Source organism: Cyanistes caeruleus, chromosome 12 (assembly GCF_971803275.1).
Source record: "Cyanistes caeruleus chromosome 12, bCyaCae1.hap1.1, whole genome shotgun sequence".
In the NCBI taxonomy this organism is placed as follows: Eukaryota; Metazoa; Chordata; class Aves; order Passeriformes; family Paridae; genus Cyanistes; species Cyanistes caeruleus.
Genome location: NC_141712.1, coordinates 5,916,084 through 5,944,050, shown reverse-complemented (window position 1 = coordinate 5,944,050; position 27,967 = coordinate 5,916,084). Strand labels below are relative to the sequence as shown.

The window sequence follows — 27,967 nt, the reverse complement described above, 5'->3', positions numbered from 1 at the left end:
TAAGACTTTTTTTTTTTTTCCCTGCTTTATTGGTAAACGAGGTGTGCCAATGCACACCTTGCATGAACTTGAGGTTCTTCTCACTCATCAGGTTCTTCAATTCATTCATTGAGTCCTTCAGAGTAAGGGAAATTCCACGTGATGACATGTCAAAGCATTCACAGGCTTAGCAACAGAAAACTTCTTCATAAAGAGCTTCCCAGTTTCAGAAAGAATTTCAGGACTGAACTTCTCAGGGTTTGTCTTCTGAAGAATATATGAGAGAATATATAAGAATATATGAGAGAATATATAAGAATAATGAGGGCTATCATGAAAATGCCATTTGGAAAACACCAAGTTCACCAGTTCAGTTGCCCCTCTTGCCATTTACACAGCAAGTGAAGAAGAGTTCTCTGGTGCCTGGCCCTTCACTGACTGAATATTCTGCTCACTTGGTAGGTATAAACACTTAAATATAAATAGCTCTCTCATTCACAAAAGAGAACACACCACAAGCTCTCCAAATTCAGCAAGTGGCCCAGAAATCTTATCATCTGATTATGGCAGTATGTATGTGAGAGCTGAAAGCATGGAGGATGGGCTGCCCACAAGCAAAGGCAACTTGGAGAGGAAGCCCAGCTGCTACTCCTCCAATTTCCCAAGTGGGAATAACCCTCCCACCTCTTCCACCAGACCCAGCATGCTGCTGGGGGAGCTCCTCAGCTGAGGAGGCCCTGGGGAGATGTTGGACACTAGCCTGTTGTTCAGCCAAGACAATCAATAACTCCATCAATGACAGACTCAGTTACCAGGGTGGATGACAGATGATTCATCCCTCTTCCTTTTTTCTTCCTTCAGGTTTCTTTTCTTCCTCTTTCCTGAAGGAAAAAATGATCCATAAATAGAAGACTAGGAACATTGCCAATCCCATTTAAGCTGAGAAGTCTCACTTCCCCAACACTGGTCTCTCCCAGAAACAATGGATGCTGCTGCTCCTCTCTGAATCCTCATGTTTGTTCTCACTTATCTTCCTCCTCACAGGGGACCATGTCATCCCCTACAATGTCGCGCAGATCCAGCCTTGCCAAAAGCCCTGCTAGCCTCTCTTACAGCTTTCCCAAGCTTTTCTGCCTAGCCATCATCTTTCTGGGCCTCCAACAATGTGCTGGCAAGATCTGCAGGATGGTTCCTGAGAGAAAGCCTAAATAGGCTCAACTGCTCAAAACTCAGGAAGCAACCAGAGAGGCCAAAGTGTTGGTCTGGCAGCCTTGAAACTTCCAGACTTGGTGGAGGTGGCTGTGAGCTGCCCGATGCGCTATGGTAGGCGGAAAACCCGGCGGATCTTTCTGGAAGATGACAGTGCTCACCTTTCGAACTTTTCCGGGGTAGGTCCTTGGTGATTCTAAACATGGTCCCCTCTCCTTTCAGGAAGATCTCTGCCGGTTCCAGATAAGCCACTTGGATCTGGACAGTCCTGCAGAAGACTCCTTGCTTTCCTGGCAGGTAATAGACTTTCAGCACTTGCTTTTCACCTGGTGCAATGGAACCCTGCAGGGACGGGACAGGAGGAAGGGACTGCATCAAAGATGTGATGGGGGATGGCTCAGGGGATGGACAGGCTGAGAAGACAAGTTCTCATCTAGAAGAAAACATCAGACCACATCCCTTTCTACATTCCTCGTGCCCAAAAGCTTGTGCCTCCAGCCCTGGGGTGCAGTGTGTCCTCCTGAGGTCTCTCCAGGCTGCAGCCACAGCACAACTGACTGCACGGCCCATGCAGAGCTGTGACCGCAGGTGCTTGCAGCAGGAGGACACCAGCCTGTCACCCCTTGCACGAGACACACGTGAAACCATGGGAAAGCCTTTGGCTTCCCCTTCCCATTCCAACAGGGCCAAGGACAGGAATACTGCTAAAGCTCCAAGACATCCAGGCAGGACCGAGAAGCCAGCATGGTGGCATGCTGCAAACTCTTCTTGCTCTTTCAGCCCCGCTCCTCCCTGGTCCCCTCACTGCCCCACAAAGCTCCTGCAGAGAAGCAAAGCTGGAGGAGCGAGGGACCAGCACAGGGACTGTGCCATTTCTGGCAAAGGAGCTTCAAGGCCAAGCAAGGAATATGTAAATGCTGCTTAATGCTGGCAGCAGGGAGACAGGGACAAGGAATAAAGTGACCCTCAGAAGAGGCAGCAGCACCCAACTCCAGTACCAGCACAGCCAGAGAGCTCAGCACTCGTGCCTCTGGCCAGTGGTACCTGCCAGCCAAGGCCATGGGGGAGTCTATTAGGTGAGCACTTGCTTGACCTCTCTGTCCCCAGCACCAATTGCTTACAGCCCTGTCTCTCAGGGCTGGGTTTGGGGTTTCCCCCCGCTCTTTTACCCTCTTTTTTTCCTCTAACCCTCTCCTGGGCCACCTGACACAGGGCCAGAGCCAATGACTTGTACTACTCACTGTGGTGGGCATGACCACGGGCACACCAGGCAGAGGGTTTGCTGCAGTGCCAGTGCTGGAGTTTGGCACCACGTAGGTGAACTCAATAACCCCGGTGTTGTGCAGGGTGACTTCTGCTTGGAGGACTTTGGTAAACACCTGGACAGAGGACAGAGGAGTGGGATGTTACAGATACAGGCCTGATGCTGGCAATCTCCTTCCTCTTTCATGGGGCTGAAAACAAACAGCCACAATGCAACCACACAACTACAGAGAGGTGGTAAAACCTCTCTGTCAGGGCCAGTAATAAAGGAGCCAGGGGACACAGGTCCTCTGCACTCGGAGGGGTCACCAACAGCCAGGAGAAACACAGGAAGTGGCACTGAGGTGTGTGAGATGAAGCCAAAAGGTTGTTAAGTGAAGGAATGAAAGCCATTGGTTCTATGTGCTGTTATTTGGATTGTTTGGATTTGTTCAGGTTGGTTTGTTGGGTGTTGCTGTGAGCTGACAGAGGGGCAGGGTTGAAGACCTGACTGAAAAGGAAATAGGATGAGAGGGGAGGGGGCAGCAAAGTTGGCAGCCAGAGAGAATGTAAGTTCCCGAGTACCCATCCAAAGGGAAAGGGGACAGGGAGTGCCCCAGACAGCTATAAAGGGTATAAAAGAAGCTGCTCTGGTGATGGGGGGGTCTGTGCTCAGCTCCTGAGGAGGGAGATGCACAGCCCACTCAGCTGAATCGTTATTAGTGAACACTTTTCTCTTGACTTGACAACTTTGTCCCCATTTGATTGTATCTAAAAGTCAGTGCATTTCTAAGAGAGGCATTCCAGAAGAAAAGGCACCTGCATGCAAATATTGGCAAGAAACATACAGGTGACAGGAGAGACACACAGGACAACACAGACAGGGCCAGCAGCTGGAAATATCTGTGGGCTTTTAACTATAAAGAAGTAAAGTGGGGATTATTCTGGGACATTCTCTTCAGCTACTGAAGTACCTGAAAGCCCAGCTTCCTCCCTGGATTATTTTGTGGCTCAAGCAGGAGCATTAGACAAGAGCATCTCCCTGGAGCTCAAGCTTTAGGAGCAGATCTGTGGAGGGACATCTCAGGGACATGTCCCTCTGGACATCTTCACTGGGACCCTTGTCTTCCCCAGGAGGCAGTGTTAGGTGCCCTGAAGGGGATGGTGTGATGTCCCTCGGCCAGGAAGGAAGGGAGGGGTGGAGATGGCTATTTTAAACCAGCTTGGATGCTGGACATAGCTCTCAAAGGTTGTCTTGCGAGCCTCAGAGCCAGCAAAGCAGCTGAGAAGGGCAGAGAGCCTGGGATCGAGGTAGGCAGGAACCCAGTGGCCATGATTCCAAGACAAGGAGCTGTGCCAGGAGAAGCCTGTGGTACCTGCAGCCCCCAGTCAATCTCCTCCACGTCCAGTTGGTAGCTGGGGCACGAAGCCTGCCCGGTCAGCACCACCTCATAGGTGGGGCCTCCCTCCACGTGGCACAGAGCCCTGACACGGGCAACGATGTTGGCGTAGCCAAAGAAGGAGAAGGTGACCAGCTGGCTCTCTCCTGGCTGCAGCTCACCCCACAGTGGCCGGACATCAAAAACCTGGAGGGAAGGGAGGAGAGATCGAGGTGCTGAGTGTGGAAATGGATGCAGAAGAGCAGCTGTGTCTTGGAGTAATGCAGAGTCATAGCTGGAGGGGCCTATTCCCCAAGCCAGAATCACCCTAATCTCGTCCTGGGTCAATGCCACTGGACCAGTGGAGGGACCATGAGGAAAATCTTCTCCCATAATCACTTATCCATGAGTATACGCTGCATTAAAGTAAACTGGAATGTCTCCTGGCAGCAAGAAATTCTCTCTGCTGTGAACTTGTCTTTGGAAACACTTCTCACTGCCTGCAGAAAAGCACCTCAGACTTGGAGGTGGGAGCCCTTGGAACTTGGGCAAGACTCATCTGACTTCTGAGGCTTTTCCCTCTCTCTCTGATCTCTGTGCTGCTCTCTCATCTGCTGCAGCCAAATTTCCTACGAAAATTTCCTGTCAGCCACCTGATGAGGTAAATGGGAGCAATGCCCCACAGGTGCTGCACAGGGAGCATCTTGGGGCAGCCCTACAAAACATCCCACATGGCCTCTCCAGTGGCCAGTTGCTTCAGCAGAGCTTTGGGATGGGTGTGGACGGATGTGAGGCTCCTCTGTGGGCAATGCTGCGGGCCACCAGTGGGACTGGGGGGCTACAGAACAGCTTTCCATTTTGGAAACATGGAAGTGAGACAAATTCCCACTTACCTCCTGCATTCCCAAGTTGAGGCGCTTCATCTCTGAGAATTGGCTCAACCCTCTCCTCCTCCTCACTTGCCTCTGAGGCTCCACAGCAATAGATGACAGCTCCTGGAAAACAAGCACCATGGACTGCAGTGAGCAGCGGGCTGCTCTGAGCAAGATCATTCTGCTGCAGGCTCCACCACCTCATCACAGCAGGAGCAGCTGAGAAGGGACCTGGGCACAGATCAGGTGTGAAAATGTCCAGGCCATCGGTCGAGTGCGGGACCAAGCCCACCCACAGATGAGAGCCGGGCTCCCTCTGCACTTCTTACATCAAACTTGCACGAGGGAACTGGGTGCCCCCAGCAGTCAGGCAGGGAGGGTTAGAACTACATAATCTCTGAAGGTCCCTTCCAAGCCAAACCATTCCAGGATTCTTGGACAGCCACTTGAATTTCCCTGGTTTATTTGTGCATGTATGGCAACAACCAGGAAAGAAAGATGATTTTATGCTTCTATCTGAAAACATTTGACCACACTATTCATTGCATCTATAGGGCTTTGTTTCTCCTGGTTCAGAAAAACTGCAGAGTTAAAACAACTGGTATTTGTGTGTGAACAGGAACAACCCCTCTCCTTAATGCCAACACTGGGGCTTGGAGAAGCTCTTCTGCTTCCTTACATCTGTTTTTTTTTTAATTACCCCATGAGCAGTCTCTTCCCCATGAGGCAGAACAAGGGGCCACTTCCCACTCCAAAGCACTAATGTTCACCAGGCAAGTTGGCAGACCAAAGGCCTTTCCCCTTGTTTGGAGGAAGAGACAGTGACTTTGCAAAGTCTTGCTTTATAAAAGACAGCTCTGAGCTGTCACTGCAACACCAGCTTTCGGGTGAAGGCAGAGATGGGAGTGCTCTGGCTGGCTTGGGAAAGCAGTACACGGAGATCAGGACTCTTCATGGCTTGACACACAAAAGAAGCTGGAAGCCTTCTCATCATGGTGTAAAGACCTCATTTTACATTGTAAAGAAAATACGCCCAAAAATCCCAAACTCAGCATAGGAGTAGTATAATATGTAATAGTAGTATAATAATAGTAAAATAATTAATATAATATATAATAATATTATAATAATAGCAGTATAAGTAGTATAACATATATATAGCAGGATCTGAGTGGGCTTCTCCAAGCAAAACATCCCTGTATCTCCCTCCACAAACACCCCATGTCCAACTGCCACTCTCAGGGCACAGGGCAGAAGGGCAGCAAAAAGGGAGGTTGCATGAGCATGACTTTTTGGTGGCAAGCTGAGGAGGCAATGCAAGTTACAGGTGCACAAGAAAATCTACCTCTGCTTCCAGAGGGTCCTCCGCATCTGCTGGTTCCTGGGCAGGATCCTCCTGTGCAGGATCCTCCTGGGCTGGATCCTTCTGGGCTGGATCCTCGGGGGCAGGAGCCTCCTGGTCAGAATCCTCATGAGCAGAATCCTCCTGGTCAGAATTCTCATGAGCAGAATCCACCTCAGAAGAATCCTCCTCAGCAGAATCCTCCTGGGCAGAATCCTCCTGGACAGAATATTCCTGGGTAGAATCCTCCTGGGCAGAATCTTCCCAGGCAGAATCCAGTGTTGTTTCCGGGGTTTCGGTTGGCTCCTCCACACTTTTAATCTTGGAGTATCTCCTTTGAAACACTCCCTCCTTCTTTGATGACTGGGGTTTGAATTGAGGTGGTGAAGGGAGGAACCTGGAAAATAACATAACTACGATCATGGACCTGTAGTGGGAGAGAGAGATGCTGCAAGAGCAGCTCCTCACTGGGATGCTGGTGTGGTGAGCTCAGTAACAGGCACTCCCAAACCAGGCTGGAGCAGGTCCATGCTCGGAGCAGCTCTGGAATGATGCACATACCTTATGGTGTTCACCTGGCTGTCTGTCAGGAATGACCAGTGGTACTGGACAGGAATTGGGCTGCAGTTGCTCATCTCCATACACAGCATTTGTTCTGTGTCATTAATGATGCAGCCAAAGTCCACGGCCTCGGCCTGGAGATGGAGGTTGGGGAAGTAGACTTCTCCCCGAACAGTGATGTGCTCCTCACGAGGATGACCCACATAGCGCAGCCTGAGAACCTTCTCTGCCACCCAGCTGTTCAAATCCTTCTTATAAGCTGGGTTAAACTGGATGCAGAGATGAAGTTCCTCTCCTACATCCAGTGTCATGGGCTGCAAGGAGATGAAAAGCATTAAGCACCTTTGTGATCACGTCCCAAGGTCGGACAGCAGGAAACAGTAAACGTTCAAAGTGTGACCCCAGCGTGGGCTTCTCAGTCCACCCTCATTTCTTTACAGGGAGGATCTGTCTGCAGGCATCACGCTCTGGTCCGAGATTCTCTCAGGCTCATGTTTCTGTGCTCAACAGCAATCCAAGGCTGCTGGAGAGCTGGGATGCTTTCCAGGAGACACCTCTACTGCATGGCTTGCCCCAATCTGCTTTCCTGCTCCCCTCTCCTCATGTTTTAGAGCCAGCATGGTTGTTACTAATTCAGATAAGACTTGGATTCCTTCAGCAGCTCTGCTGATGCAGCTCAGGCCAATCCACTGCTGACACTACAGAATAAACTTCTCAGCTCGAGGACCTCCCAACAGAAGTGCACCATCCCTCCTCTTCAGACCCCTCTGAACAAGCCCACAGCTTGTTCAAGCTCACCTTGGAATCTGCAGGAAGGGGCTGCTGGTCCCTGTTGCAGATTAGGAATGGCTGCTTCAAGTCCAGCACAATGCTTAATGGCAGTGAACAGGTGTTTTTTAAAGACAAAGGCTTGTACTGGGGCGTCAGGACGTCACTGGGTTTCTACAGAAACAGGAGTCAAGGGAAAACAACCTCAAGTGGCCATAGACCTTCTTTCCCTTCAGATGCATTTCACAATTTTCAACCCCAGAAGTGCGTATATCTCCATTTACTTCCAGCCAATTGAAGAGTTACGCCTTTAAATGCCAGGCTGCAATCCGGAGACTTACCTTTTCCACACGGAACGTGATTGCTTTGGTCGACATTTGCACAGCAGGGCAAATGAACTTGCAGGTGACATCCACTTGCATGATCTGTTTCTTTGCTTTTGTTTTCCCCACCACAGCATGGCACAGCAGCCGCTCCTTCACCTCCTGCATGAGAGATTCACTTGGCACCCAGTGCGTGCTGGCAGGCCAAACACCCACACTGCCTTGCCACCCACCCATGGGCCCTCTCCCTGTCACTTATTAGGAGTGACTGTAAATAGGCTCTGCTCTCCTCAATAGCCCTTTTTTCTTTCTGTGCTGCTGCCTATTTATTCTAAATATCTGTGCCCAGGGGTCCTGGAGCCAGGGAAGGCATGCCAGACTTAGCTGGCAGCTTCTCTGCAGAGTTTCATTTCCCCTGGAAAGAAAGGTCTGGCTAGGAGAACACCCCCAAACTCTGCTAAAATCTCTCCCTCTGAGTTGCTCTCTCCAAGGGTGCTGCAAAACCTGTCTGTCTCTGGGACACCAGGGCTGGCTCAGAGACTGGGACAAGCAGTAATAGAAAAGTTGACACAAGGCAATTTGTCAGTTCTAATGATCCCTGGGAACAGTTTCCCACCTGGATGGACACTGCACTGATCATTAGAACTGGCACACTGTGTTTTCCCCCTCCAGGACTCAAGGCTGGACCAGCCCTCTGCCCATGTTTGTCTTCAGAGGAAAAGCAATGCTGCTCCCAGACAATTGGGCCATTCACAGGGCTTTTGTTTTACTCCCTGCTTCCCTCAGAAGAAACACTTGACTGTAGCTTCATTTACTTCCTGCCTAGGCTTCTAGTCTAAGTGCAACTTCTTCTCTTGGTTTCCTTTCTGCCTCAGCACATGACAGCGCTAACCCCTGTTTGCCCAAAGGAGCAATACTTCCTTCAGCCTGCATTTTGGGATCAGCAAGTTGGGTTTATGGGAGCTACAGAAACACAAAAGAGCCTTAGCAACTGATGGTGCCAGCAAGGAAAGCAGCCGGCCTTACAATACTTTCTTGAAGTCACTTGCTCCCTGTCCCAGGCAGATGTCAGGGGGATGCAGAAGAAGCCGCAGTGGAGGGGATCACATAGGGAAGGCTCAGCCCTTGGCAGGGGTCTCACCTGGACAGTGCTGGAGCAGCCTTCCAGCACCATCTCCACAGTCTGGCCTGGCCTCAGGTCCGTCATCAGCGGCCGCAGCTTAAACACGGGGCTGCCAGGTCTGGGGGTCTGGGAAGCGTCTTTACTCCTGCTGCCCCTGCGGGCAGGGGGACGAGTATTCTGCTGAAAGGCGTGGAACCCTTCTGTGCTCCAGTACAGCTGATGGGTTTGTCGCCCTTTGTTGGTCATTTTGAACTTGTAACAGCAGGGAGTGAAGCTAGAAGAGAAGCAGAGATAGAAAATGTCATGGGAGCTGCTATTTGCCTGTGATCACCCCACTTCAGCTTCACCCTGATGGCATTCCCTGACTGTACCCTCTGCAATAAAACCTCTGCCCAAAAGGCTGCCCAGGCTCAAAGCTTCAGCCCTGCCAGGTCTTTCAGCTTTTCCATTTCTGAGGCTTTCCAGGATATCCAGTGACTCTCAGGTGATATATTTATAAAGGAATTCCTGTGGCTTCAGGGAAACAGAGCTGGGACCTTGAGTATTGAAGAAGAGCTAGCCTGAAGGACTTTGGAAGAACTGTTCTTCCAAAGAAGGAGAAGTGGAAGCTCAGAGTCTCCTACCTGAAGTGGGACTTCAAGTCGAGGGCAGGAACGAGAGGCTTGTCAGTGACAATTGTGGTGCCAATGCCCACAGCCTGGACAGAGATGGTGGTCGTAGGGCTGTTCTCAATGAACACCATCACGCTGTCCTGGAATTTCTTTGTGTCATTCAGGTTTGCTATCACAGCAACAAGCAGCTCACTGTTAGGGGCCACCACCCCTTTACTGGGTTCAACCCTCCAGCAGGAGCGTTTCCCAGCCTGTAAGAGAAACCAAACATGAACTCAGGATAGAAACCATGGACCCTGCTCTGCCCTGAGATGCAGGAAACAGGAGGGCTAAGGAGATGAGTTAAAAACCGTAAGTGTTTAATTTCCCTAAATGTAAGCTATGGTGTCTGGCAGCAGCAACTCTCCAAGAACTTATACAACCTGTATTTTACCTTCCTTTAACAGACCCACATCATCAGCCTCCTTTTGCTCAACCCAGAGGGAGCCCCTCCTCAGGAGAAGGGTATTCCCCCTCCTGCTCTCTTTGGAGTGCTTGCCATGGGAAGCTATTTACTCTCTCCTGGCTTCCTGACAGTGGAGCTGCATCTGCACAAAGGCTCAAGAGCAGAGGAAGCCAGGACTGCTCAAATGCCAGCCCAGCAGCCACACAGCTGGAGGACACTGCTGAGAGCCTGAAGAATAACTCTGCAAAGCCAGCTGCGCAAAACCCCAAAGTCTCCTTTTCCCATGGGTCCATCAGTGCTTCAGCCATGGGTCAGGGCTGGCTTTAACCAGCTCCAGAATTGAACCCACCCAATATACAGAAGATACAGAAAAAAGATAGATATAGATATATAGATATAGAGATATAGATGATATATAGATATAGATATAGATATAGATATAGATATAGATATAGATATAGATATAGATACAGATATAATATAGATATAGATATAGATATAGATATAGATATAGATATAGATATAGATATAGATATATAGATATAGATTAGATAGAGATAGAGATAGAGATAGAGATATAGATGATATAGATATATAGATATAGATAGATATAGATATAGATATAGATATAGAGATAGAGATAGAGATAGATATAGATATAGATATAGATATAGATATAGAGATAGATATAGAGATAGAGATAGATACAGATATAGAGATAGAGATAGATATAGAGATAGAGATAGAGATGATATAGATACAGATATAAAGAAGATATAGAAGATATAGAAATACAGAAATATATCCAGAAATCTCTTTTCTAAGCTATTTTCAAGCCTCTCACAGATGTCCCCTCCAGCAGGGAGCACATCCCACTCAACCCCAAGCCACCACATACTAAAAACAAGTCAAGGTCTACTCCTAACCAGCACTTTTCCCTGAAAAACAGCCCCACTTACCATCTCTGCCCGGAAGATTGCAGGAATGGCACTCTGATTGGCGAGATGGAGAGTTTTGACACTGTCTTGTACGACAGGGATAGTGCCAAAGTTTATCTGCCTCGGATAGACATAGACAACCGGTCCCTGGCCAACGCACTCTAAATGGATTTCCTGTTCCAGGAAGAAGGGAGGAAAGATCAAAAAAAAAAAGACTCAACAAGGAGAGTTTTAAAAACTTAGCCAGCTCTTAGAGCATTCCTAGACTGGGGATAAGTTGTCAGTGATGTTGGCTGAGACACAAGGCCTGGAGTGAGCGTGGGGTCTGCAGCGACCCCACCTGAAAGCCACAAGCTCCCATTATCAGGGGACAAAGAACTGCTGCTTGCCATGCTTGCTTCTTCACACCTCCTCCACACTGCTATTTCCTCTGCCCCCTGCCTGCTTCATTCACTGCTCCATCTTGCCCCAAACCACCTTCCCAACTTTTGCTGCTGCACAGCCACCCTTGAACACTAACTTCTTTAACGTTCACAAAGCCACACTGCTGAAGCCAGCACAAGTCAGAAGCAAAGCAGGCTCCTCAGAGTAAACAAGAGGAGAGTTAGCTGCCTTCACCTTGTGCTTATGTGTATTCTTTGTATATATGAGTAAGAGGCGTTAATTACTAATTGCATCATTCAAGGCTTATAAAAACACACAAAGCCTTCATCTACAGTATTCTTAAAAGGGACAAGAAAGCCCTGTTCACCAGCGCTACAGACAATGCCACCCACAGGAACAAGAATAAAAGCAGATGGCAACTTTGTCCTCAGTGTTATTGCTACATACACACACCCACGTGCTGCAGCACTGTGGCTTTGCTGTGGTTGCTGATGGCACAAATCAGACTATTTAGGGATGAAGAGCATCCATGTCTGGCAGACAGGGCCTGCATTTTGTAGTCACTCTTGCTGTTATGACATATGCCTCTTTTAGGGCTCTTTTAGAATCTTCAGAATCCTCTTTTAGGAGGCTTTAGTTCAGGAATTGCTTGTCTCATCCATTTGCAAACTTGGTGGAAAAAACAAGCAAAGCCTGTGCTCCAGATGCAAGTTGTGCAGACATTCATATATTTCTGGCTGGCCTTTTGTTGAGGAGATGTGATGGATGGTTCTCAGGTCTGAGGGCTTTCAGAGAAGCCTCAATCCAGCTCTGCACAAAACATTCCTTCAGCGTGGTCTTGTACACAGTGCTTGCTTTAGCAGGATTCAAGAGGGTCCCTGTGTGATCCTGAGCAGTTGTAGTGAAGCAGCACTTGTTTCCATCTGATAACACAGCAGAGGGACTGGGCTGTGTTTCAGACCAGGCTTGTTATCCCACCTCCCAGACTTGTTACTATGTGCTGGGTCAGGCACTGAGATTGCCACCTACGAGGCTCCCACCTTTCCTCTTTTCTAGGCACAAGCTGCTGCTTGTGCCACCAATCCCTGCTGCCCTTGCCCACACCAGCCATAGATGACAAGTTCCTGGAAGAAGCCCTGCACGCTTTACGCCCCCCTGGCACGAGTTGCTCGAGGCACACATCTCCCCTCGCTCTCACCAGCGGGGATCCTTCTCTCCCAAACACGGCCAGCTCAGCAGGGATGTCGCACTTTCCCAGCAGCTGGGCCTCGAGTGTAATCGGGATCTCCACCGAGCTGTGAGCCTTGATAATCCCAGACGGCTCAGAGCTGGAGTACCACGCAGCAGCTTTCTCCTTGTTTTCCTAGATGGGGCAGAATCAAAAGCAACTTCAGAACCGAGGAAACTTTAAACTCCTTTACATCTACTGCAACAGCAACTCACACACACACACTTGTAAAAGTTCTCAGGAGAAAGCAAAAAGGCAAAAAACAAGATGCAAGATGGATGTGCTGAGCACCCCCAGGGAGTCCAAAAGTTGCTGCATCTACACACACCCACTTCTGTGCTGACAGCCTCCTTGCATCAGATTTTCATTGCCCTCTAAGCTCTCCCATTTGAAAGCAAGACAAAGACAAGAACAGAAACACCTTCTGCACGACCTTAAACTGCTTCCTAAAGTGTGTATTCAGATCCCTCTTCTTAGAAAGGCTTTAGGTTTGAACAGAAATCAGCAAGGTCTTACCCAAACCCTTTTATTCCCCTAATAACCCCCTCAGTAACAGCTGAGGGGAGGAGGTGCATGCAAGGCCAAACCTGAGGGAGAATACAGTAGCAGCCAGGAAAGTCACTGTCATTCACAAGGGTCAGCTTCTCGTCGTAGGGCACCGTTAGACAGCAGTGATCGAACTTCACGACAGGGTCGAGCACTCTCAGTGGAGGAACGATGCATCTGGGCAAGGAAATGACCCCAAGGGCATTAGTGATACTGGCAGCATTGAGAACTTCTGTCAATAGTCCTGCAGGACTTCAGAGCTGTCTTAGCAGTTTTGCTTCTTCTTTGCCCAAGGACACTTGCAAGGACCCCCGTTACCGTCCCAGCATCCATGAGCTCTGGGGGAGCCTTTCCAACGAGGACCAGTGCCCACCAAGGCTCAAGGAACACAAGACTCCAGGGTATCAGTGAAAATGACTGCCTTCTTTATGGCACTGTTGTCCTGCCTGAGAACTGAGTCATCTCTTCCAACAGTGGAGGGCACAAGGCCTACAGAGTGGGTGATCAACTTCTTCCAGTTCCTGCAGCTCCCTCAGTTCTTTAGCCCACAGGTCTCAACACTGACTGTCCCCATTGGCACTTGCTTGACAAAACTGCAGCCCAGGCACCGACTGCATGGCTCTGCCTGGGAGAGGGAACAGCACCAGGGAACTGCATCCCTCTTGTCAATAAGCTGACGCTCACAGCAGCACGGCAGGATGGGATTCTGCTGCAGCAAGAACTTCTGCCCTCAACTCTGACAACATTACTCAAAAGAGCCAGAGGGAAGCAGTGAAATGTGAGCTCACCTGCCACATCAAAGACTGTGTTCCTCTTTGTAAGGTCTTTTGCCCACCCCACTCCTGCCATCAGCCTCTTCCCCACTACACATGCACTGTTGAAGCAAACCAGACCCCAGATCTCAGCAGGCTGCTCTCTGTGTCCCAAACCAATGCTGCAGGGTGCTAACAACCCAGCACAAGCTCTGCACTTGTAGGATGAAGGACAGGCAAGCCTTGGCAAATTTCTTCCATCTCAAGCACCAATCCCCAGGCCCACAATTAATGTCATTCCAGCTCCCTTTAGAAAAAGGCCTAGAGCCAGGCCTGGCTGTGAGCAGGGGAGCATCTCACCATGGGCTGCTTTCCTAGCACTGTTCTCATGTCTAGATAGGCAGATCCAGCTCATTTAGCTGCACTTCTCCTTTGGAGCTGCAGCCTGGCACCGTGCTGGTGCTGGATGCACGAGGAAAGACAAGCAGCTGCAAGGAAAGCATTGGTACCTGGCTGTGAGGGGCAGTGCAAACACCTTCTGGCCAACACCTTCCACGTCAATCACCATCTCCAGCTTGTACTCTCTGGCCGTGTTGGAACACAGAGTGACCTGGTAGAAGAAAAGAAGTGCAGCAAGTATTTGCTCACTCCCAGAACCTCATCACCCATGTGTGGTGTCCCCCAGTCCTTCTTCCATGGTACAGAGAGACAAGATTTTGCCTTAATTCTTCTGCTGGTCCATAAGTAGAGCACGGTCTTTGGGAGTAACAAAAGCCTTCTGGCAACCAGATTGGTTGAAGGCACTAATTTTTCACCTGACTGCAATGACATAGATGCAGAAGAAGTCTGTTGTCTTGAATGGAACAAGTCCAGCTTGACAGCAGGAAGCTGAGGGCAAAGTGTGGCCCAGCAGGTGCTGGGCAGTTCATGACAGCAGAGTATTTTCTGTCCCCACTGAAGATCCCTGCAGTCAACACACCTCATCTGCTCCCCAGGAGACGAGAAACGAGATCAGGAAGAAAACTGCTTTCTACAATGTTATCTCTCTCTTCAACAGCAGCCTTCTGTTTTCATCCTTCCTCTGCCCACTTTCAGTCAAAGAAATCACTCTCAGAAACACAAGAATGGCTCCAGCACTTGACCATCTGGTACCTGATTTCAGCTTGTGATTTTGGGAACAAAACAGTGCTCCTTCAGGAACATCCCGAGTTACCCAGCTGACAGAGGCCTCAGGCCAGTGCAGATCTCTCACTCACACCGTGCTCAAAGCTGATATCAGAGTTAAACCCTCCCACAATCCAGTGAAACTTCAGCTCCACTGGCTTGACTCTCCCCATACCTTGATATCCATGGATCCCAGGGCACGGACAGTCCCTCTGCAGGGACGTATGTTAAATTCCTTTGGCTTCATAAGACAATCAGATTCCTTCCTCCAAGATGGGCAAATGGGATTGAAACTAGAGGCGTTAATGCTGGGCTCTCCAAACCCGTCCTCAGGAATGTGGAGGTGGAAGGTCATGGGTACCAGGGAGGTGTTGAACAGGCAACACTGCAAGGTGTGAGGAAAACCTAAGAAAACAACATAAAGATCCATTTAGGCATCAACATCTCATGATTCCTGCTGTGGATACCCTGGTAGGATAACTGTGCTTGGATTTTACCTCTTTGTTAACTGAACTACAGCTCATTGCAGTGAATATATGGCTTTGTTGCTGTGCATTGTTGTTCATTATATATGATTCAATTACATTCTTTATTGTTAAGTTGTACCCTGTTTGGAATTCCCCTATTCCTCTGAGCCCCATTGGGCCATGTGCCCCCCTCTCCTACCCTTGTGTTCTCCACTGGTTTATGTATTATGTAATAATGCATAAACCAGCCTTGTGCTCCTCCCCTAAGTCTTCCCTATTGGGTTATTATTTGTGCACTCCCCTTGCTCCTCTCCCCTATACAAGTTGCTGTAGCCCTTTTGTCTTTTGTCCCTGGAACCTTCAAGAGAATAAATCCTTTCTGGAAGGCACATGGAAGACCTGTCCCTTGTCCTTACTCCTGCCCTTGAGGCTGGACAGCCTGTGCTGTAGAGCATCAGCCCTAAGCTGCCCTGCTTTCCAGGGACAGCCTGCTCTGGGCTTGGTGCCGGGAGCTGGCTGGGGAAAATCTGGCACAGTGTCATGGCTTGGCTGGCCAGCTGTGTGTGGAGGAGACATCTCCCACAGCCTGCTTCCCAAGAGTCATTTGAACACAGATGGGGAGGCAAAACCAGCTGCAGACACAGCTCAGGGCTTCTCCATGCCTATCAACAGTGATCACTGCAGGTTCCAGCAGTGGCTCCAGCAGGGAGGCAAGAGAGGCACAAAAAGGACAAACGGCACAAAACAGGCACGAGAGAGGCACAAACAGGATGTCACAATCCCAAATGCCACCAGGGTGACCAGGTGCAGACAACAGTCAGCAGCACAGTTGAAAGAAACAAAACAGCTGCCCCCAGCTGAAGAAGCCTTAGGAATGAAATCAGATGAAGCAGGATGCATCTGCTATTGCAGAACCAGATTCCTGCTTGGTGCCTTTTTTTATTGGGCCACTTATTCAAAAGGAAACAAGAAGTGGCCAAACAGCGACGTCGACTTTCCATTCCCTGGGTCCTGTTTGATCTCACAATGGCAAAAGGCTAGCCGAGGCACCAGCAGCCCTGCAATTAACACCCTGAAGAGGCTGTGGTGGAGGAACAGGAGTGATGAATGCTCTTATGTTCAAGTGCCCCATTTCAGCTGCACACAAAGCTCTCACTCTCTGGTGCCAGCCCAGGGCACACTCACCAAAGGAGACATCACCGAAGTCGAGGGCAGGCACATCAAAATGGAAAGTCGGTGCTATGACACAGCCCCTGCGAGGACAAAGGCAGAGAGGCGGTGGCTTTGTTAAAAGGAATTGCACAGAATGTCCTTAGGGAGGGGGTGGATACAAGCTGCTGTCAGAGCCACCCTGGGTTTCAAATCAACCCAGCACCCTGTGCTCAGCACAGCACCCACGTGGAAAGGAGGCAGCCAAAGCAAAGCGGTCACCAGCTGACAGACTGTCTGCAACAGGCCTTCAGGCTGCTGTGGTCCTGAGAAGTGAGTTCTGCTTCTCCTGTCGTCACTTTTCTTCTTTGTTTCCCACCTCTACCCTTTGCCGAGTGAGGATTTTACCCTTTGCATCCCTTTGGGATGATGCCCATGTCCTTGGCACATTCCTGCTGCACAGTTCCCTGTCTCCCAGACCTTTCCTGGCTGTGGACAGAAGGGACTGGAGCACTCTCTGCACAGGAGTTGGGAGCACAGCTTGTCCCCCACAGCATGGCCATGACAGGTGAGGTGAGGCTGCTGCTGCCCATTTGGGATGGATTATGAGCAGAAGTTTCAAAAACACTGCTGCTGGTGCAGAATCACCCAGGCTGGCCCATCTCCAAAGCCCTGGGAGCTTTGCTGGGTGTTCAGGTGGGACAGCCCAGAGCAGCCACTGCCCAAAGCTGATCCATCCCACTGCCTGCCACATCCTAAGCACGAGACATCCCTGCAGGGAGGAGTCTCTCCAGCTCCTGGGTACCCACACAGGCCAGCAGGCACCCCCACAGCAAAGGGGCGCCAGAACCAGAGCCAAGATTAAGACCTCAGGCAACACCTTTTTTCTCTGCTCCACCATGAAATGAGGTAGATGGGAGATATTACCCAGAGACAGCTACAGATGTGCCCAGCAAGCTCCCAAAGCCCTCCTCACCTGATAGTCAAGGTTGCAGGCTTAGGGGCTTTAGTCACACGGAAGCTGAATTCTTCCTCAAAGGCCCCCAGGATGGTGGTACAGAAGGAGATCCGGATGGCCTGGAGCGCCTTTGGTGCCACGATGCCCTCCTGGGGCTGGAAGGTGAAGCAGGAGCCCAGGTCTGTGCTTGGAGGGGTGAAGCTGAAGGGAGCCTCAATAGGCCCACTGTTAAACAGGACTGCCTGCAGCAGCAGGAAAGCAAAACGGAATTACATGAGGAATCTGCCTCTCTCCCAGAAGTCTGAGTTACTTTTGAACTAAATGATTAACACCTGTAAAAGGCAGAAGATGCCCTGTGCTGTTGCATGGCAGAAGCCAAAAATTACTACTTGGAAATACAACATTGTATGGCTTTGGGTTTTGCATGCAAAGCAGTGATAACTTCACTGCAACACAAGCCTCTGAACATGCAGCTTTTTGAGCCAGTGTTGCTTTCATGTGTCAAGGGGTTTTGCAGGAAGCCTCCCAGCTGATCTCCAAGGAAGGCTGCCCAAAAGAAGGGATTGGGGTTTCATGAACAACAGACACCTTTCTGAGCCCATCAAAAAGATCCAGATTCCAAGAAAGACCCCAAATTTGACTAGCATCACAATGGCCCAAGTTGCTAGGAATTGCCCAGGTCCACAAGGCTCACTGCTGCCCCAGGAGCCACCAGGATCTCCCCCACGCCTGCTGCTCACCTCAAAGCGGTTGTTTGCGCTGACAAAAACCTCCCCGATGTTGACTTCCTTAAAGTAGAAGTTGAGCTGGGGCCCAAGTCCTTCCCCAGTGAGGACCAGGGGCAGCCTGTTCTCACAGCCTGGGGAGAGATTTCTATTTCAGTACAGCAATTCCTTCCACTGTCCTGCATTTTCCAGGCTGCCTTAGTGCTAGTCCCTGACTCTGAGCTGCCTGGGACCAGCTCCCGACGTCCCAGGCAAAGATACGGATCCTTCTCTTCCCTCAGGAGATACGGTACATCCATAGAGACCATCCTTTCCTCTTTACCCCTCTGTTGGTAGTGGAACTTTAGGAAGTGCCAGAAATGTTGCCCTTCCTCCTTCTGGGTGCACTTCAGAGAGTGCTTCTTGCAAGGGAGGAGGAGCTCACTAAACACAGGCAGCATTCTCAACAGCTGAGAGGGGAAAATTCCAGAGAGAGGAGATCCCCTGGAAGCTGCAGGGACTGGGGATGTACCAGCACTGCCCTGCTGACCACAGACCCTTGCCAGCAGTTACACAGGAGCCCAGTGATCTGGGGGAGTGTTTGCACCTCACCTTCGCTGCAGTGACAGGCAGGGGAAGGAGCTGTACCTGAGATATCACAGTAAACTGTTTTCTTATAGACCTGGGCTTTCTGGGGCTTAAAGACCACGCTGATTTCAGCCGAACTATTCGGCCCGATCTCGCCCTCCTAAGGCAGAAGGAGACAGCAAAACATTTATCTTCAAACATCACATTTCTTGTTTTCAAACACAGTCCTGTGAGCTGTTATTTAGAGTGTCAGTGACGAGCAAGGAGTGAGTAGCGCTCATCAATAACACTAATGACAAGAGTCTGGAAGCTTTAGTCAGGCTTCTGCTGCCTGCCAGGAGCCCACAGGGCAGAAATGCTTTTTGCAGCCAGCTCTCTGAGCTCAGCAGAATCCCTGTGACTTGTCTGCTGGCACACAAAGCCAGCTGAGGCAGGAATCAGTCAAGTGACCTTATTCAGGGATGAGGGGGAAGAGGAAGAAGACAAGCAGGAGGGGAGGTTCTTAGCCATCACTCACCTTTGGCTCAAGGGAGAAAATGTCATCCTGGAACAGTATGGGATCTCCTCTCACCTTTGCCTTCTCACTCCAGATGCTGCGAATGAGAAGGGCAAAGCGTTCTCGGCGAGAGGTCTCCACTCCACACTCCTTCAGCAAAACAGACAACTTGTGCTTTTCCTTCTCACAGAGCCTGTGATACTGCCTGCAGCCACAGGAGAGACAAACCCAACAGGTTGTTTAATAAGCCACAGATTTGCAGGGAGAAGTGGAAGTGCAGGAGCAGCTCCTCCGCAAAGGGCTGACCCTGAGCTGCGGGGTCCCAAATGGATCAAGGGATCACTTGTTGTTCACTGCACACTCCACACTTGCAAGCTCAGGAGAGGTTTCCAAAGCCAGCAGCCCTCAAGAGAACCTCCTGGCCCAAAGCCTCTGCCACAGCTGAGGGAGAATGCACCAGCCACCTCAGGTGGCTTCTCCTGACACAGAACTGCTTGCAGGAGACAGGTACAGATGGGATGGTTTACTTACCCTGAGCCATTCAAAAGCACCAAGATCTCCTGAAGCTGTGCGTTAGCTTTACCCTTGGGCAAGGTACATCACTGAGATGGATCTTTCAAACCTACCTCATCCTCAGCTGCTCCTCCTCTCCCTCAGTATCAGCGGCCTTCAGCTGGAAGCGGGCTGTGATATTACTGGGGTTGTGGATGAGCACAGTCGCTCGGTTGGACAGAGTGATGTAGGTCTTATCAAATGTCACAGTGCTACTGTCCAGCCTGATGGGGACATTCACAGCTCTTCCATGAAGGCTTGTGTGGGTGGCTTCACCTGGAACAAAGTAAAGGGGAGTCTTTGCTCAACTCACAACTGATGGAAGCACAAGGAATGGAGCAAACCACGAGCGACAGAAGGAAATGTCACAGCTTTTAGCTGAATGAGCGGTTCCATGGATCAGCACATTTATCACAACCTGGGAGCTGCATGTGCACAGCATGAAGATGTCCTGGACAACTTGCCAGCATTTCACCCTCTAGAACAGACCCCTACCAAAGGCTCCCTCATTTCCACAGCTTTCAAACCTTTATTATTCCCAACCAACTCCTGGGATTCATCTGGGCTCAGACTTTAGTACTAAGCCCTCCACCATTCCTGTTGCAGGTGAGCGTTTCCCAGGTGAGATGCAAACAACAAATATCAGACATGCTCTCTAGAAATGACATTTATAGGGAGCTCGACAATGATCAAGATGACAAACAAGATGGCTACAAACTAGATGGCAACAAAATGAACACCATGAAAACTCTCACCTTTTCCTTCTTTAAACCATGGCCACATCAGCCTTTCTGCTTAGAAAGGACTCTGCTCTGAGGGATTCAGAGAGTGCCCTGTGCAGTGCCCAGCACTCACCTGTGTCGTAGTGCACCACCAGGGACGCGGAGTGCTCGCCAGTCTTCAGTGGGTGAAATTCCACTGTCACCTGCATGCTGTCGCCAACGCCCAGAGCTCCCATGGCCGGAACGACAGAGAAAGGGCTGCAACACAGACACACCAGGACTCTTGGGGGAGGTTTGGGGATGTTATCTCTAGTGCAGTCCAGTTCACTTCTGCTCGCTTGTGCAAGCAAAGAGCAAAGCAACCGCGGCAGCAGAAAACAGAACAGACAGCATCAGAAACAGCTACTGACTCTAGTGTGAGGAGATCCAGCCCTCACAAGATTCTGTGGGATAAAATGACCTCATCTCCCCCATACTCTGCATCCAGCTCTCTGCAATGAGGCTCAAGGTCATTCGCATCTTGCTTACTTTCATCAGGCATCAGCTCCCCTTACTGACAGAGCTGGGCAAAAGTTATGGCCATGGACCATATATACCAAGTTATACCAAGGACCAAGTACTCCGGACAAAATTTAGAAACAGAGCTGACAAGTGAGCAAAGCTGCCAATTTTGTGACCAAGGCTCTCAAAGCACCATTCACCTGCTCTTTTGGTAAATGCTGTGTGCAAGGAGGCTGCAATCCACTTCAAGTCCCATGGTATAGTTACCATCTACAGCCAAACGTTCTTCCATTCACTGGTGCCTTAACTGCCATTTTAAAATTATTTGATTTTGGGAAAATTGATCTCATTAAAATCCACCTCCCACCCCAAGGAAGACAGAAAAATGACTGCCAATTGAATTGCATCATCTGTTTGCTAACACCTATTGCAGGAAGAACCCCAAATATCTTGTAATCTTAGCAAATATTACTTTTAATGATGGTGTAACGGCTGAAGTCAAACAGCGTTAACTACTCTAATAAACCCAGTCTGTTAGGTTAAAGCATCCATTACTCCATCTCTCTGCTGAAAATATCTGTACAGAGTCAGCAGATCACAAGCTCCAGCTTTCCCTCTGTTGCTGCACGCAGGCTCTATTTCATCTACTTCAATATTTAATTCCTGAAGTTTAGAAGCTCTTTAAATCCCTATCAAGCAGGATCCAACGTGCTCTGTAGCACTCAATAGAACAGCTGGCAAGCACATTGCTAAGGAATACCAGACATTATTGGGTATTTATTTTAGTGGTGACAAAACAAGATCTGGAAATTCCAGAGAACAACTGTGCACAGATTCACAAGTTCCTGCCTCCATACTTGCACAGTCAAAAGCAGCAGCCTGTTTGAACAGCATCTGAGGAGCCTGCTTAAACAGCCTGGGCAGGCTTTGGTGGAAGCTCCTATCAGACCCTCCTGTTCCACAGCAGAAAAGACAATTTGCCTTTTGACCTCTGTTTTGCCAGGGAAATATAATCAAAGCCACTCAGCTGCCCCAGGTGAGACAGCAGGTCTGTGCTGCATTCCTGACCTCAGCTCCTCCAGCAAGACCGCTCAACTTGCCACCAGCCAACTGAACTGCTTTCCTTGCAGATACGGTGTCCAAAATGCATTAGCCTCTCCAGTTCAGCCAACAGGAGAAAGAGTGATTGTCTTCTGACACCGACAGCAACAGCACAGGCTGTCCACAACACAGCTCACATGGGGCATCTCATGACAGGACCACTGGGCAGCCACGTGCCTGTGGCCTCCCAGAGAATGGGGCTATTTGGCTGACAGTGGGGAGTAACCATTTCAGAAGCTGCTTGTGCTCAGGAGCGTGCAAGCCAGCTACTAACATGTTCCAGCACCCTCCAGGAAATCTGGGACAGAGGAAGCTCAGAGGTTGCATCGTGCTTCAAACATGAGATGTAACAGCAACCCCCACATGTCCTGCCCATTTCCAGCCAGGGCTGCAGGGCAGCAGCTCCGATGCTCAGGTTCCTTTTGTTGCTCTTTCCCGACTCTGTTATCACCCAAAGGTGTTTTGCACAAGGACAGATGAGCTGCCTCACCTCTGGGTGCTCAGCTGGTAATGAGCTGCTCGGTTGCCGACGTTGCGAACCAGCAGAACCTTCTCAGTGCTGCACTTGACCGGCTGCTCTGAGAAGTCCAGCTGGTCAGGGAAGCCCAGGATGGCTCGGGCACCAATGGCCCGAATTGGCACAATGAACTCTTCCCTTTCAGTGATGCAGGTGACCTGGTGAAAATAATCCTGCAGGAAAAGAAACTGTCTCAGCACAGGACGTTTATCCCCATCCTCAGCATGGGCAAAAACTATCTCCCAGTTCTGGATCCAGTGCAACTCCACTGAAAGCAGCCTCCACAGTCCTCCAAACCCAGGCCGGCTGCCCTGAATCCAGCCTTGCAGGTTGACTTTCCACTGAAGATACCAATCTCTTGGGACCTCCAGACTCACCTTGTTCTGCTCAGGGGTGAAGAGGATGCGGACAGTCGTGGAGAGGCCCGGTGGCACCTTGCGGCAGGCATCATTGGGGCCCACCAGCTGGAAATAAGGTGAGCTCTCCAAGGTGACCTTCAGCACATGAGGAACCTGCAGCAAAGACATGGAATGATGCTTTTGCCACTTGGGGAGACAGGTGGACATGCCCTGGGGCCATCCTTAACCACCCTTCTCCACTGTCCTCTTCCCGCACAGTGCTCAACCTCCACGTCCCAGCACTTGCCTTGTCCATGTTCCTCAGAACCAGAGGCACTTCACAGACCTCACCAGGGGTGTAGTTCTGGAACACCACCTCTGGTGGGCAAGGCTGAAACGAGCTGTGCTCTGGGTCAGCTGCCGAGAACTGCAAGGAGAGGCAAGAGAGAGCAGGGAGAGGTTCAGCTGCTGGCAGGAAGATTCTGCCCTGCTCCCCAGTGAAGTACAGACTCTGTGTGAGTACATCTGCCCAGCTCACACTGGGCAAACAGCGGCTCTTCCAACTCTGCCCTGGGCTGATCAAAATCTCCTGGACCACACCGAGCAGGCTCAAGCCAAGCTGCTCTTTTGGTACCCTCCTCAAATATCACATCAAACAGCAAGGGCAGGGAAAGGCTACCTTCTGATGGGAGGTCTCCTGCTTGTCTTCAGGCTGGACAATCTGAGGCAGACTCAGCTTCTTAGCTATGGCCAGCCTCTGCTTGGTGGTGAAAGACATCTCCTTCTGGAAGGCAGAGGGAGTCAGCTGAAAGGCAAAAAACCAGTAAGAGCCTCAGAAGTGCCCTGGCTCATAGAGGCTCTTCTTGTTCACTTGCTACTGGTGAATACTTTGTGATCACAGCCACTAGGACAGTGAGGTGCACAGGAATGAGTCCTGGTTCTAGTTCCCTCTGTTAATTAGCATTTGCTTGCTCTGTCTGGGCTCACACAGCCCTCCAGAGAAGAAAACAGAGAGATCCCCTTGACAGAGCCTCAGCAGCAGGGCATCTTCAATCAAGTGAGCTCCAGACAGCCAAGGGACCTTTGTGGCCCTGACTCCAGTGCTGTCTGCAGGGCTGGATCTGTGCCCCACGCAGGAGATGAGAGAGAAGAGCTGCTCTGGAACCTCTTCTGGCTGGGACCAGCCGTGTCTCTCAAGGCTTTGGGCAGAGTTGGAGCTTCCCCCCGCCCACATGCCCAGGTGCCCAAGGGCACGTTGGCCAGAGCAGCACAGGTGAGTGTCCAGCCTGACAGAAGGGATTGCTGTGACAAAGGGCAGGGAGAGAAGCGCATGCTCAGGGCTCCAGCTGGACATTGGTTTCACTTGGCCCCGCTGGCACAGCCAGGGAAGACACTGGAGTGTCCCTGGAGCAACACACGCTGTTCCCAAGTGCACCAGGACAGCCCCCAGCAACAGGAGCACGGCACAGAGAGCTGGGGAGGGCTCTGCAGCCTCACAGTGCTGCTGGACAACAGGAGGGGCAGGGAGAGGAGGGACACCAGCGGCGTTTCCAGCCTTAACACAGCCCCAGAGGATACTTACATTAGCAGGCTTCAGGTTTTCCCTCAACAAAAGACGAGGTGCTGGTGTCTTTTTTGGGAGTCCAGAAGCCATTTTGAAGAGACGATGTCACAGATGTGCAACAATGCCTCAACAAAACTGGAAAGAGCAAGAACAGAACTCTGAAAACCCACAACCCAATTCATGGCAGACTCAAAAGATATACTGGTGCTGAAGATTTTATATTATTTGAAAGTAGCAAGAGACAGAGTCAAACTTGTCCTGTCCCAGAGAGGCAGTCCCACCTTGCCCAAATCTGTGTTCATCCATTGGAGTCTTATGTTCTGTGAGACCTCACCACTCAGAAGACCAGAAGAGGATTTTATGGTATGCCAATGGAATCCATGGAATAATGATTATTTTCTACTTCATCTGTCTCTGTCACTCTCTTTCTTCCTCCCTCCTCACCCCACCCCCCTTTTCTATTTCTTTCTCTCTTCCTTACATTTATTGTTACATAAAATTCAGACTATTAACTTTGTCATATGGTCTTGTTTACACCTTGATTCAGGGACATCTGCCTAATAATTCTAATAACCATATGATAAGATCCCACTGAAACTTGAAGCAATTTAAGTAATCATTATAGGAAAAAATGTACAGACTGGTGTATTTAGAAAATGTTGCGTTTCTTTAGTGAAAAAAGCACAATCAGTAGACCAGACATTGCTCATCCACTCAGCTGTACCTGCCACTGAACTGCTGCACCAGCAGTCTGGCACTATCACAGCCTGTATTTCCCTTTGGCATTCTCTTTCAGAGAGCACAGATGTGACAAAGCCACAAAGTAGCACTTTAGTCAATCTTTACCTTCAAACGCAATTCGGGATTTCCTCGCAGAGACCAATGCTCTGCCAATTGAGAACTCGCAATAGTCTCGGTGAAAATTCTCTCGGCGAATCGCCCAGAGCAGTCTCGTGCCCGAGCCCAGGCTGCGAACACCCAGCCAGGAGCGCGTTGGGCACGGACAGAGCCTGGAGCAGCAGCGCCACAGCCGCGCTGGCCGCGTTCGCGGTTACCCGGCAACCACGGGCCCGATCGCCGGGGCCGGGCCGGGATTGAACCGGGCCGGGATTGGGCCGGGCCGGGATTGAACCGGGCCGGGATTGAACCGGGCCGGGATTGAACCGGGCCGGGATTGAACCGGGCCGGGCCGGGGATGGAACCGGGCCGGGCCGGGGATTGAACCGAGCCGGGCAGGGCCGGGGATTGAACAGAGCCAGGGATTGAACCGGGCCGGGATTGGGCCGGGCCGGGATTGAACCGGGCCGGGATTGGGCCGGGCCGGGATTGAACCGGGCCGGGATTGAACCGGGCCGGGATCGAACCGGGCCGGGATTGAACCGGGCCGGGATTGAACCGGGCCGGGATCGAACCGGGCCGGGATCGAACCGGGCCGGGCCGGGGATTGAACCGAGCCGGGCTGGGGATTGAACCGAGCCGGGATTGAACCGGGCCGGGATTGAACCGGGCCGGGATTGAACCGGGCCGGGCTGGGGATTGAACCGAGCCGGGCCGGGGATTGAACCGGGCCGGGCCGGGGATTGAACCGGGCCGGGCTGGGGATTGAACCGAGCCGGGCCGGGGATTGAACCGGGCCGGGATTGAACCGGGCCGGGGATGGAACCGAACCGAACCGGGCCGGGTTTGAACCGGGCCGGGCCGGGGATTGAACCGGGCCGGGCCGGGGATTGAACCGAACCGGGCCGGGATTGAACCGGGCCGGGATTGAACCGGGCCGGGATTGAACCGAGCCGGGATTGAACCGGGCCGGGATTGAACCGAGCCGGGCCGGGCCGGTGGTGCCGGGCGCCCCTCGTTCCCCCTCGATCCCCTCGGTTCCCCTCTATCCCCTCGATCCCCTGGTTCCCCTCGATCCCCTCGGTTCCCCTCGTTCCCCTCGGTTCCCCTCGATCCCCTCGGTTCCCCTCGATCCCCTGGTTCCCGGGCGGAGCCGGGGGAATCCGCTGCGGGGCCCGGGACGCGCCGGGCCGGCGGCACCGCTCGGTATCGCCGGAGCCCCGCACCCGGCTCCTGCTGCTCCTTCCCAGGGGAAAAAACAGCGTCTGAGCCGTGTGTGTTCCGTGCGGTACAGCTGGGAACCAGCGAACTGCAGCTCCTGGGCACTAACATTTAGCTGCTTCTTCTTCTTCTTAGGGACACACCGCTAGTAGAAGTAATTTCCGGGTGTAATGTTGAGGCTGCTTTGCTCTTCTCGTAATTCTTGCCTCGCAACAGAAAACGAGTAAATAATTCCAGCAGGTGCCCTGGCATTTGGCCAGCATTAGATCCACTGCATTCATTGGCGCATTGGCCGGGAAATTGGAACTAAAAACTCTGCACTTAATTGTTTTTTCCGCCCCCTTTAGGACTGAAAGCACCACACTCTGCCATTAGTTACACCACAAAATCAGAGCTTCTTGAAAACCAGAAATAAAGATGCGTGAAATTATTCTAATAACCTACTTATGGAAAATGAGTATTCCATTTGCCACAATCCAAAACTCCTAGAAAATTAAAAGATAAATTACTTCGAAGCCGTTTACGTTTCACTACAGGATACCCATCTAGTAAGACCTTACCCTAAATTAATATATGTTGCCTTAACATTCATATGGCCAGGGAATTTATTTTCTCTCTTCACATAATAGATCAAGACTTTTTCCTCAAGTGAAAAAAAAAAACCAACTCATAAAATCCAGAAAAGGAGTAGACTGCATGAAAAAAAATCACAGTAAAATACACAAGCATTATTTAATTTAATACTTCAATTTCAAGATCCTTCTAATTGCATTTTCACTACCACCCTCTTTATGAAATCTGACTGAGAAGACAGAAGTGGGAACGGAATCAGGAGATTTTAGGAATACTGAAAACCAAGAAAAATTAGAAGAAAACCTGTTTGGAACATTTTAAAATTACCCATCAGCAGGGACATGCTTCTGTGAAATGATGGCAATCTTAATATCTTCAGCTAAGGGACCTTGATTTGAAATATTTAAAAAACACATGAAATGAGACTCCTGGTTACAATGAGAAGCATCAAGTAGTGAAAACAGTGAGTCTTGCCATGCAATTTTTTCCCATCAAGCTGAAATCCTTTCTTCAGGGCTGGGGAAGAAGTATCATCTCTATTGCTGAGTAATTTATTTTTCTGTCCTCCCATGACTCCCATGCCATCTCTCTGGTCACATGGGGTGCCAAGTCACATCTGTACCCAAGTCCCTCTCCACCCATTGACAAGCACACAAAACCCATATTTTTTCCTACACCAGCACAGTGGGGGCATTTCTCCTCTATGAAAGCTTTATCTGCACTGTCTCTTTAGAGAGTGACCCCAGACTTGGGCTGGTCTTGCTTGTAAGATGTCCATCCTTGTGGACTTGGTGCAGCTCTTTTGGCTTTTCA

At 50.5% G+C, this 27,967-nt stretch overlaps 1 protein-coding gene and 1 long non-coding RNA gene across 2 annotated transcripts in view; one reads left to right on the top strand and one right to left on the bottom strand.

Moving 5' to 3' along the window:
- Positions 1 to 6: 6 nt before the first annotated feature.
- On the bottom strand, positions 7 to 25,589 carry LOC111942527 (axonemal central pair apparatus protein HYDIN-like). The gene is made up of 30 exons (XM_086848122.1): positions 25,370 to 25,589; positions 24,542 to 24,658; positions 23,639 to 23,764; positions 23,267 to 23,386; positions 22,999 to 23,133; positions 22,595 to 22,794; positions 20,636 to 20,760; positions 19,855 to 20,056; positions 19,250 to 19,433; positions 18,793 to 18,892; positions 18,181 to 18,299; positions 17,459 to 17,682; positions 16,519 to 16,586; positions 15,042 to 15,271; positions 14,212 to 14,312; positions 12,992 to 13,127; positions 12,375 to 12,539; positions 10,814 to 10,966; positions 9,422 to 9,660; positions 8,817 to 9,072; positions 7,694 to 7,837; positions 7,383 to 7,526; positions 6,585 to 6,898; positions 6,027 to 6,420; positions 4,703 to 4,804; positions 3,807 to 4,016; positions 2,430 to 2,567; positions 1,350 to 1,530; positions 792 to 860; positions 7 to 246 (listed from the first exon to the last, which is right to left on the bottom strand). Exons 2-30 carry the CDS (start codon positions 24,611 to 24,613, stop codon positions 233 to 235), a joined length of 4,665 nt encoding a protein of 1,554 aa, XP_086704248.1. The 5' UTR covers positions 24,614 to 24,658; positions 25,370 to 25,589; the 3' UTR covers positions 7 to 232.
- LOC147650828 (uncharacterized) overlaps positions 25,536 to 27,967 on the top strand; it is a 130,809-nt gene continuing 128,377 nt past the window's right edge. The window contains exon 1 of the long non-coding RNA XR_015275522.1: positions 25,536 to 26,507. This is a non-coding gene — a long non-coding RNA (uncharacterized LOC147650828). The remainder of the gene's footprint in view (positions 26,508 to 27,967) is intronic.

Coding starts and splice junctions, on each gene's coding strand:
- LOC111942527 (XM_086848122.1), bottom strand. CDS start 24,613: ATGGCTTCTGGACTCCCAAAAAAGACACCAGCACCTCGTCTTTTGTTG. Junction 6,899..7,382: donor CCCTTCCTGCAGATTCCAAG/GTGAGCTTGAAC, acceptor ATCTCCTTGCAG/CCCATGACACTGGATGTAGG. Junction 2,568..3,806: donor AGATTGACTGGGGGCTGCAG/GTACCACAGGCT, acceptor TCCTCTGTCCAG/GTGTTTACCAAAGTCCTCCA.